The following is a 12,172-nucleotide window of genomic DNA, read 5'->3' as shown; positions in this document are numbered from 1 at the left end:
ATACTTTGTTACCATCTTTTCTGGTAGAAACTGTACCATCTGTTGTAACGTCACTTAGAAAGAGTGAATCTAAATCCTAAACTACCATTTACTATTTTTGACTTATGCTGTTCACTGAAAAAACAGAAGAAAAATATCATATTCTCACATTTTTTTATTATTATTTTTTTAACTCCTGTCTCTTGCACTAGGCTGATGGATTGGGAGCTTGTTAGATGATAAACCGAGAAAGGAGCAAAAGGGTCGTAGTTTGGGGGTGGAGCTTCTCCTTGGATCTCCGTCTTCACCCACCTCCCCTGTCTTCATGAAAATGGCACACCTCATGTAGGTTTTTCCCAATTCCACATTAAGATATTTTCGGCTACCAGCAACCAAAAGGGGAAAGGGCAAAAGAAAAATGTTTAAAAAAGGGTTAGCAAATGGGAGGAAGCGAAGAAATCGAGGAGTTTCAGAAGTATCCCTCATATTTTTTCATGAAGGGTGACCACCAAATCATGGGCATCATCCAAAAGCTTCCACACATCCAGTTGCCCGGCCATACTATTGCACTCCCTTAAGATCTCATCCATGCTGCTATACTTCTCTATAATCAGCTTCCTCCTCTGAAGTACACAGGCTGCAATGGCATATAGCAGCAGATCATCAGTCGGTGGGGCACGCTGCCTTATCCTTCCCCATGCAGAATAGGCAATCCCAGCCCTTATTGCTGCTTGATCTGCCCACATCACCTCCCACAGGCATAAAGTTTGCTCGAAAGTTAGCTCCCGCCTAAAGAGAACCACCACCATCCTGTACACAAAGAAGCAGTCCTCGGCCTGAAGCTTCTCCAGGTGCCTGTAGAGATGGGAGTCTTTGCACTTGATGATCCTAGATACAGTACTTAGCTGCCTCCTGATTCCTACCTCATCAAGCCTGAAATTATGGCGAGCTTTTCTCATGAACCCCACAAAGCACCAAAAGGCCTCATGATCCTCTTCAATGACTGCAATTATTGGAGAAAGTAGATCACTCATTCCCTGGCAATACCCAATCTCTGAATCATACATTGCATAGGCTTCAAGGATAGCAACCAAGCGGGCTGCATGGAAAATTCTGCAGGGCTCCAGGTGTTCATAATCCTTCAGTCCAACAGCTTCAGCTGAACGTCGTGCCTTCCCTTCTGATACTGCAGCCTGGGATGGAGAATACACAACCCAGTCTTCATTTGCCCGCACTGCATCCAGGCGGATGATCCTTTGCCATGTGGCAAAATCTTCAGCTGTATAGGTTTTTGACGAACATGCCCTGGAAGGAGAAGGATCAGAGGGATTGTCAGGATCAATCTCTTCACAGTTCGGCATGCTTTCTGATTCCTCAACAGAGGAGTCTGAGTCGGATGACTCTGTGTTAACAGAGGCATCTACTTGTGTAACTTCACTTTTACAGGCATCTCCTTCCACCAATGAGCCAGAGACTTTAAGGACTCCATCACGAACAGGCTGGTCCAAGTCCTCATCCTCTTGACTTCCTTCCTCAGAGGAAAGGGAATCCCTAGCACTGACCACATCTTCTGAACCAGGAGAGTCCAGGTCCTGGACCATACTCCTACCGTCCCCATTGCTGCTGGTTCCCTCAGTTTCTTTTGACTTAGAGTTCTCACCATCACAAAGCTTCCGCAGTCGCCTGCACCGTCTCCGCAGGTTCTCATACTCCTTTCTGGGTCACAAATACAACGCATGAAACATACAACATGGGGTAGAAAATTTACCAGGAGAAAACAACTTCTCAACCCCATATAATTTATGCAGACAACAAGTGTTTAGCAAGTTTGCTGACAAATATCTACCCTAAATGAAGGCCTAACAAAACGAAATGTTACCTTCTTTCAGCTTTTATGGAATCTCTTTCTTCCTTGGAACTGTTCAAGTCATAGCTGTAAACAGAAACACAGAAAATCAGAACACACAAATTTAGGCACAACTCTTGCCTATGCATTGAGGATTTCTGTCAAAACAATGCAAAAGAATATACTTTTAACAGGCAATAGAGAAAAACATGCAAATAACAGGAAACAGACATAAATGAAAATACAAGAGAAAAATATGGATGCGTCGGATGAATGGATCCACAGCAAGGAAAAATCATTACAGGAGAAGAAAATGAAGCAGAAGATTAAATTTCAATCTCTGTACCTGCCAACAATATCGCACTAGCAAACAAAATTCATATGAACAGCTGCAAACAATATTTAAAATATACTATAAACAGTAAGATCGACTCCCCCACCCTACATACCTAAGCTGATCATGCAACAGGTATAGTAACATAAGTTTCTTCCAGTTTTTAATCAATTATGGCCTTGTCCAAGAGATGAAAGATTTATTCAGAAGTAAGACAACAAAATAACATGCACCGATTCATTGTGGTAGCTTAGAGAACAGGACAGGGTGCTGACAGATCCAACACAGGCAAGAAGAATCATCAGGAACATGGAGAGCCACACAAGGATATCAGAAGAATGAACAAAGATCAAAGTATATTTTTGTAATTTTGACTTCAACTGTAACATTCAAAACAAATGAGGAATTCAAAGAACAAATCTGAGCTCCATGATTCAAAAGAATATGGAAAAAAGGCAAAATAGAACCCAAAATCAAAATCATATCTGTTTAAAACCCGTGAACACAAAACTGAAAAAGAACATCGGCCCAACAAAACTATGTTTCATGACTTCTCAATATCACTGCACCAATTCATAAACCACCCATCTACATTGAGAAAAGGGCAGTTATCAACATATATATATAATGCTTGGCTTTGACTTTGGATGGTTGATATTCGAACTACCCAATCAGATCCATCAACAACCTTGTTTGGTCTACCCAAGGGTAAGTAATGCGCAACGGTAGTGGTAGATTCTGTAATTTATCTCAATTGCATAAAAGGAATGGCAAAGCTATGAATAATAAGTTCTTAAAACCCTGGTTGTAAATAGGAGAAGGGATACAAAAACAATTAAAACCAAAGGCTAGGGATACACCCGGAATGAAACCAAACAGAAGGATAGAGAGATGGGTGAAGGCAAGAGGGAGGTACAATGGGCAACCCGAGATAATAGGCTGAAAATATGGAAGGCAAGGAAGGAGACTTGGTCTTCAACTACCCGATCTGCTACACATGTCAGAAAAACAGCCTGGTCTTATATGAGAGATCTCTTCTTTTTAAGTCTTTCAATCCTGAAATTCTGAGGATTGAAACTATAACATGAAACCTCTCACATGCAGCAAATAATAAGTTGGAGGAACAAGAAGCAAAAAAGGGAACGGTCTGAAACCGTTCCTGCAGTAAGATCCAGACAAGTTCTGCATTTCAGTTAGTAAATTACAACAAAGTGGAAATTTGGGTCTAAACTCCAAGAGTTTAACTAACTAGGGGTAAGGAACCAGCATGCAGTGATTCTAGAAGTAAGAGAATCAGCAGAAATAGACATCCCATTTAGACAACCAATGTGGCCAGAAAAAGAGTAGGGCACAGGTGCACAGAACAGTAAGGCTTTTGAATCAAATGAAACTGAAAGAACTATCACTATAACTCACGTATCTAAATGGCTGGCCATGTTGATGATATATATAGGAAAAGTACACAAGATCCCGAACATGACTAGAAATACTGTTGTAACAATATGGAGACTAACAGAACAGTAACAAAAACAAGAGAGAAAAAGAAGATAAAGCTCTTCATAAGAGAAGAAACAGAGAAAGTGAATCTATGGACTCATCATAGGACCATATAAACATAGAAAGAGTAAAACTCATAATAAGGATTCTAGAACAGACTCAAAAATGGAGGGGGGGGGGGGAGAGAAAGAAAGAAAGAAACCTAGACTATCTAGAACAATTAGACAGAAACAAGTAAACAGCAGACTTTTAACAACTGTAAACCAACTAGTAACCATATTATCTGCATAATCGACCATTAAAAGACTTAAAAATCTCCTACTCTAACTACAAACCCCACTTTTTATTTTCATGTGGTAAAACTAGAATCCCAATTTAATAAACAAAAAAGGTCGTCCTACTATTCCAACCCCTAAGAATATGCTGGGGAAAGAAAGAAAGAAAGAAACCTAGACTATCTAGAACTATTAGACAGAAACAAGTAAACAGCAGACTTTTAACAACTGTAAACCAACTAGTAATCATATTATCTGCATAATCGACCATTAAAAGACTTAAAAATCTCCTACTCCAACTACAAACCCCACTTTTTATTTTCATGTGGTAAAACTAGAATCCCAACTTAATAAACGAAAAAGGTCGTCCTACTATTCCAACCCCTAAGATTATGCCATCCATCCATCTAGTTGTATTACAAGATCACCAATGACTACTAAAAATTAAGAAGGAAACGAACAACAAGCAAACAAACAAAGAAAAAACAGTCTTGGTATTGGAATTTCAAAGTTCATGCAGCCACTGGAATTTAAGACTTCTGTTTCACAGCACAGCAGATCTGAACACTGAATGGGCAGAACAGAAGAAAAAAAGAAGAATGAAGCTAGGCGATCAATTAAAAGAGAAAAAATAACCTCACTGATCTGGTTCCTTAGTATTTATACAATTATAGAACTCTACTGTTTCAGTGTATTTTCAATTATATAACCCCACTATTTCACATTTGTGCCATTAGGCACCATTCTCTCCCTCATCCTCCCTTCCCTCCTTTTTCTCCTCCTCCAACTCCCTCCACCACCATGGGTGGGCAGTAACAGTTGAAAATCTCTTATAGCAGCAGTTAAAAGTTCCATCTGGAAAAAAGAAAAGAAAAGAATTAGGTCCCTAAGTAGGGGCTGATAAAGTGTTTCTCACTTCAAAATACAAACTTTCCCTCCTTGAACCAATATGCAACTTGTTCCCATAGTAAAAAGTTTGAAGCATCCAATTTGGACTGTACTGGCATCCCCATAAAATTTTTCCTCACAATTACTAGCTATCCTACAAATCTGACAAGAAGAAGAAAATGCAGAAATCAGCTTGCACTCAACATGAAGTACAGATATCAATCAAGGTCTAGAACTAAAACTGCATTACAGAAACCCGCCACAATCAACTCATCGTTACTCAATTATGGTGACTACTCTTAGAGACCAATCACAACATTTTAACAGCTGAATCTTCAATCACATGTACCACCACAAATAGACACATCACAAGGACCACCCACAAGCACAACCAGCACACCACAAGAAAGTAACAAAAGAAGAGATCTCAACTTCTGGTTCAACAGAGAGGAAAATTAGATGTTAATCCAGAAGCATCTGAAAGAAGAAGAGAGGAACAGTACCACCCATAAATTGGTGTTATGATACCATATTGTAGATCCAAACACTTGTACGCCATAACAGACAAAGGTAAGAAATGAGAGGAGAAGGGATGATTAGCTGGGGAAAAAGTTTCCCTATCTATCTGATAACTCTATGCAATAATAGAACTCTTAAGGTGATTAGTATGGGCCTACTTGAAAACTGATCCAATACTTCCTAATTCATTCCAGTACATCTCACTTAATAGGGTAGAGATCCATTGGTGAGAAATCATGGCAAAAGACCAGAAATCTGGATAAATTTAAAATGATATTATAAGAAATGCAAAAGACCAGGATCCAGGTCAAATTAAGGCATATGACAGTACTACAAAAACCAAAGACCAAGATCATATTAGGTATCCCCTCCAAACAAAAAAAAAGAAGAGATCATATTACATAATATATGCATCCAGTATATAGTTCAAGAGATCTGGTTAAAATGAATGATAGGAAGATAAAATAAAGATGAAGAAGTTATTCAACACATCAAATGAATATTACTAAGGAGAACAAAAAGCGGGTACTTTAATAGAATTGGGTCATCAGTATTTAAAGAAGCCTTAGGATCGTGTCCAATTCTAACTACGTCCACTTCCATCCATTTCTCTAGGGATGAACGACACATGACTAAACATAAATCCTATGGCTGAAAAAAGAAAGAAATAATATTAAAAACATTTTTACCAGATCCTTACTTCCTCCTGTTTACTTCTTTCATTGCCTCTGCTCACCATTCCTGCAAACCTCAACCTTTCCGTTCCTTCCTCGCCTCATGCCCCTGCTTCAACGCCCCATCCTCCCCTCCCCTGTCGCCACGATCATCTCTAATCTCCTTCTGTTGCAACTTCTTATTTAACCACCCCCATCCCTAATCAACTCTCTTCCTTCTCTTCCTTCTCCTTGCTTCATGCCCCTGCTTCAATGTCCATACCCATGTTTTCCTTCGATTCATTTTATTTGTTCTTTTATTTCTTTCACCCTTGTAACTTGCGCAACGAAAAGAGAAATCAGTTCGTCCCTCTTCTGTGAGAGCCACTTCTCATGTTGCAACCATTCAATCTAATCAGAAGATAAATTTTATTCTTCCAATCAAAGCTAAGAAAATAAATGAAACCAGGAATCTCCCCCACACAAAAGGGAAATGAACCAACCAAGGAGTGGGAAAAAATTAGAATAGATGGGAATGATTAGATGTCCTATTAGCTTTTTAGGTCTTTCTTCTGAATGGGTTGGATAATAATCACAGTGATACTGAATTTCCACAACCAAGTCGTGATCTCCATCTGAGTCCAAATATAAAAATAAAGTTTTAGGTAAACCTTAACTAACAAAAATCTAAATATATAGAAGGATTGATCAGCCATCTCCTCGAGGGTTTTTGATCAACCATGGGTTGGGATCTTCAGTAACTGCAAAGATGTTTTCGGTGACCGTTCCCAGTGGGATTTTTCTATTTGCAGAGGAGAAGTGAAGAAGACGGTAGAAGAACGAAAGAATCTAGGGCTAAAATGATTTTATATTGTACTTAATTACAGCCATTAGATTCTTGTTCGAACATGTGTCATACATCCATTGAGAAATGGCTAGAAATGGAGAGTCAGAACTGGACAGATACAAAATTATAAACTACACTAAGGGAAAGGATCCCACAACAGCACACCAACAGACAACAGTACCACCATATTACCTCCCAAAGAAGCACACAAAAAAAGAAAAGAAAAAATGCTCCTCCATTAATATCGCAATTAAACCTTAAGTTCTTCCGAAGCACAAAACCATGGGAATGGGCTTAGGTTCACAAAGGACCACAACCGAGAGGACAACCTATCATTTATGTATTTGGCAAAGCAGCTGGCAATTTTCAAATATTTGAAACATGGTGATATATCCCATAAAAGGGTGGAAAGAAATAACTAAAAAAAAAATACGATACTTACACTCCTAAAAGAAATGGCCAAACCTCTGCCCTAATGCTTGGATGAACACCCTGCATTAGAAATATGAGGAATAAGTTCAACAAAAGTACCAAATATATCTGAGATACAAAGAAAGGTATGAAAAATCTAATAATTGCAAGAAAACATAAGATGAATAACTTACTCCACTGCGGACTTTTTTTAAAAACTTCACTCCACCATTACGCAGTCTCCCATCTGGTGTAAAAAGGCTTTTCCAAAATCGAGGTGAAAGGGCATGTTTTCTTCTCCTACGGGACCATGGTGATTTAAGACTACCCCTGACAATGAGGAGGTGAAGAAAGCAACAAATTTAGTTCTTCCCACCATGGAAATCCAATATGTAACTGGAATAGTCGGTAAATGAAACCAACAACAAACAATGAATATTATAAATTATAGTATATAAATAAATAAATTAAGGTCAAACCCAAAAATTCAAGTATCTTTTTGAAAAAAAATTGAATTGGTAACATCCCTCTGAAACCAAAGCACTTGATTTATATATCCAGAATAGATCAAATACCATCTCCATGAAAAGAATAATGAAGGCAAGAATCTCTCACGACTGCACTATTCCAAATTTGCCACAATATATATCCCCAAGTGGACAACTTGAAACCATCAAGATCAGATAAACATATTATCTGAGATCAAACGGAAAATTCAAACTACATCTTTTAGGGTCAATATTCGAACTACATTTGGAAATTAAAGAATATGAGCACTTATTTGTAGATATGTAAAGGTCAAATCTTTTGCCCCTTCTCCTCGTAGAACTCATAACCCTTCATCAATTTTCTTATTCTCAAAGGAGAGATTCTAGCAGTAAGCATTTAATTTCATGACAATGCACAGAGGAGAAGGATCACACCTAGGACGAAAAATTGAGAAGTAGAATGGCAAAATCACAGGAATTCAGTATTAATATTTCTCTACTAACGTGATCAAATGATGTGAAGATTGTCCTCCGCCAATCATAACGGCTTCATAATTTTCATATGCACTACTTGCATAGGCATGCTTAAGAGGTAGTGCACCGCAAAAGTAACAAGATGTCTAAAGGCTTGAATACCTAGTACATCACTACATGCAAGCACTCGTGTCGGTGCATGGAATTCCCACTTTCAGGAGTGAGACATATTTCTAACATTTATTCGTCATAGTTCCTTTAACCCAATACCAGTAGCAACATCCCATAATTCAGGATGAGCATTTCCATCCATTCGATTACCTATCCTAGATTGTTGGCTGGCCCAGGCTATTGTATAAAAGAACCTTCATTCTTCTGTTGTCATGTATAATCTATTTCCCTTCTCAGACAAAGTATTAAGGCATCTCTAAGTTTTAGTTTGAGATCCATGATGAAGATTTTGTTGCCAACAATGTTTAACAGCTAAGAAGGGTCTAGGGTTAACATTCATAAGCATTCAATTAACTACAAAAGCAAATTGCCATGATGTAGAACTAAATAGGCATGCAATTAGGATTCTACCAACAGCAACAAAATCCCAGACAAAAATATCCTTCTCCAACCCTCTTTCATCAATTACTTCAAAAGAAAATTATGCAGAAGCTAAATCCAAAAAAGAAAAGAAGCTCAATGGCCTTCAAGTTATAGCATCAATATATATGGGGTGATTTTATCATAACCATGTGGCTTCTGTACCATCTATTCCACAACCGGCCGAGGATCAATAAAATGATGGAATAAATTTCTCACTACAGCAATCCTCTGTCAAGATCTCCTCACCACACGCCCCCCCCCCCCCCACTTTCTAATCCATTCTGCCGTACAATCAAGGATCCATTAGTTCAGAACTCCATAGCACTCGGAACTTTTTTCTTTTTAGGGTGTTGGGGGTTGGGATTAGATAGAAGATACTTAGTGTCCTGATATGTGATCAATTTCACCAATACCTCAAGAATCTATAGCTCTATATAAGATATCTGTGCGGAAAAGAAAGGATCTTTGCACGCCTTAACACTCTAAAGTTGCCAAAAACCAGTGAGAGGAGAGAGGGTTTGAAGAGAAATAAAATTCGACTAAGATAAATCCTTATCCATCAATACATTGATCTATTCATTTTTCGTATTCTAAAGTCAACATACTGCATACCCCAGTTCAAAACAAGCAAATCCTAGCCGGCGAGAACAAATCAAGCGAAAAAAGAAAAAAAGAAAAAAATGAACCCAACTGAACCCAACTGCTAGAAAATCGAGGGGAGGAAAAGTCAGTAATTAAAGGATGACAATGGAGAAGGAAAGGGAAAACATCTGGAGCAGTTGGGGATCTGATCTGAAATAGATGCCAGGAAAAAGTGAAGATTAAGGATACAGTAAAGAAACATCAAACAATAGAAAAGCACTCACCGATCGGAAGGAACTGGTGAGGAAGAAGTAACGACGAAAAGAACCGAGCGTAAGTGAACCCACGACGAAGACGACGAAGACGGCGTTGACGGTGAGGAGGAGGAGGAGGAGGTGATGTTCGAGTTGGCCGACGATGACGACGAAGTGTGGGTGCGGCGAAGGGCTCTCATTTAGGTTATCCTTTTTTTCTTTATCTTTTTCCCTCTCCTTTTTAAATTTCCCCTTAGAAGTTTTTCTTGGGGGGTGATTTCTACGTATAATTTCCTCTTCCTAATTCTCTAGGGTTTCGCTGTTGCTGTTGTTGTTGTTATCGTCTCGCTGAAGATGTGATGTAATTTTCTTCTGAATTACCTACGGGAGTAGACGATGGTGGTGGCCAAGGCGAGGCCAGCCAAGGCCGTCACTGCGATCGCTAATTCAACATTCGAAGTCGCCGCCAACCTCCAAAAGCCTCCTCCACCACCACCAGTAACGATGGCTCCTGCTCTGCTTCCGCCGCTTCCTCTGCTGATGATGTTCCCACCTTCGACGACTGAGGCCAATCCACCTCGACCATTACCACCTGAGTTCCACAATATCATGGATAGCACCACAACTATAACTGTCACTCTCTTCACCACGCGCGATTTCGATGATACCTCCACCACCATCACCAACTGAAACCCCCAACTTCTTTACTCTCTCTGTTTCTCTCTCTCTCTTTCTCTCTACATCTCCAAGCTACTCCCACCACCAACAACATCACCAATCGGAATCCTTCGTCATCATTATTACAATATTAATAACAAATAAAATAAATAATCCCCCCTTCTCTCTTTCTCTCTCTCTCTCTCTTAGCCTTGGTGAATCATGTCTTCCTCATCTCTGCTCTTCTTTTTCCCTTCTCTTTACTTTTTCTCTTTGTGATGCAGACCCAGATAGATAGAGAGAAGATTTGGTGAATGAATAGAAGAAGACTGACTTAACTGAAGACTTGACGAGCCCACCACACCCTTTTGCGTGGGTCTGGATTCTACACTCTCTCTGCTTGAAACATTTTCACTTTTCGAGCGTGGCTTCTCTTTGTGGGTAACCCTTTGATTCTGAGATGAATCTGCAACTACCAACCTCGAATTTTTCTTTCTGGGAGGGCCCCCATCATTCATCTCGATTCCTAATCCTCCCAATTGATTAGATGGTCAATTACTTCCATTAAATTTGAAGATAGAAATCTTAATCTAAAGGAAAACAAATGCCTTTTGATGATCATGTCATCTAATAATACGGTTCATTGCATCGTTATCGATCCACGGAAGCCATGGATCTCACCACCGCTATTCTGTTTTCAGAAGAGCAAAAGTTAAATACATCAACTACAGGTAGAAAAAAATTTGATAGTTTATTATTATAAACTTTAAAATTAAATTCAAGGGCATCAAGTCTGGAAGATCATGTGGCAAAAAAACAGTAAATGGAATTGATTTTTCACAGCTTCATAGAAAATCTTTGTAAACGGATCTAACGGTGTGGATTATCTAGATGTCTGAACCATTGACTGTATTAAGTTTTCTTTGTTTTTTCTTTTTTCTTTTTTTTTCCAGAAAAACTGGATTAGAGTGGTCCATCTGTTGCAGCGTATGAGAGGAGTCACGCTCCATCTGGTATTGGTTTTTTTTTTTTTTTTTTTTTTCCAAACAGAAAAATCTGGTATCGATTATTGAAATATATTCCACCTTTATTTGTCTATTTTATTTATATATATATGAATCCACATGATGAGAGAGGGAAAGAAAAAACAAAACTGATGTACAGTTTTGACTAAAATTATATTATTCTTTGTTTTTTAATTTATCCTAAAATTTTAATTGGATTCATGCATCAGTACAGAGCTTCTTCCCATAATAGTGAACACTGATGTTGAGATTCAACCCATTCCCAGTGCGATTATATTTCACGTAATCCATAAATAGTTTTGTATTATATTATAACATTTTAAGTAGAATATCTATTGAGACTAACCAAGACTTGATTTCCTGCTTACTAGGTCTTTTAGTTCTTGAAACTAGTTTGCTTTCGATCATTCTCTTTGTGTTCTTTTCAATTTTTTTCTACGATTTCCATAGCAACTTTACCTTGATCTCCAACTCTCTATTTCTGAACTAACATTCTTAATGTGACAAATTTTGTCATTCTTTGTCTCAGTCTAGATAACTTTCTCTTATGAGATACATATATTCTTGCACTTGCTAGTAATCAAAATTTATTGAGATTTTTTAAGGGTGAATGTTAGATGACATAAAAGATGTTGAAGAGTATTGAATGAAGTGAAGTGAGATTGTAAATCTAAATTATCATCAGGCTTGCATTCTCACTGACTTGGTCAAAGCCTATCTAAAGGGATCTCAATCAATTCTAAAAGCAACATCTTGTATCTTTATTCTTATAAAAATTCTGAGAGAGGGGTGGGGTTTAAAAAGTAAGAAAACAAACTATACATCTTATCCCAATGGTGTTGGTCCATA

General features: G+C 38.3%; 1 protein-coding gene across 3 annotated transcripts; it reads right to left on the bottom strand.

Moving 5' to 3' along the window:
- Positions 1–258: 258 nt before the first annotated feature.
- LOC149014027 (rab GTPase-activating protein 22-like) lies at positions 259–10,998 on the bottom strand. 3 transcript variants are annotated; one of them, XM_089157834.1, is made up of 5 exons: positions 10,638–10,998; positions 7,444–7,579; positions 7,281–7,330; positions 1,859–1,912; positions 259–1,695 (listed from the first exon to the last, which is right to left on the bottom strand). In XM_089157834.1, exons 1-5 carry the CDS (start codon positions 10,814–10,816, stop codon positions 462–464), a joined length of 1,653 nt encoding a protein of 550 aa, XP_089013960.1. In that variant the 5' UTR covers positions 10,817–10,998; the 3' UTR covers positions 259–461. The 3 variants fall into 3 exon arrangements, with proteins under 3 accessions (XP_089013960.1, XP_089013959.1, XP_089013961.1); XM_089157833.1 differs by having other exon boundaries at positions 10,023–10,730; XM_089157835.1 differs by lacking the exon at positions 10,638–10,998 and adding an exon at positions 9,672–10,017.
- Positions 10,999–12,172: the final 1,174 nt, after the last annotated feature.

The sequence above is a fragment of the Hakea prostrata genome, chromosome 6 (genome assembly GCF_041222555.1).
Source record: "Hakea prostrata isolate BN-2017 chromosome 6, UWA_Hpros_2, whole genome shotgun sequence".
Taxonomy (NCBI): Eukaryota; Viridiplantae; Streptophyta; class Magnoliopsida; order Proteales; family Proteaceae; genus Hakea; species Hakea prostrata.
The sequence above is the reverse complement of the archived record's forward strand: the minus strand, read 5'-3'. Positions and strand labels throughout refer to the sequence as shown.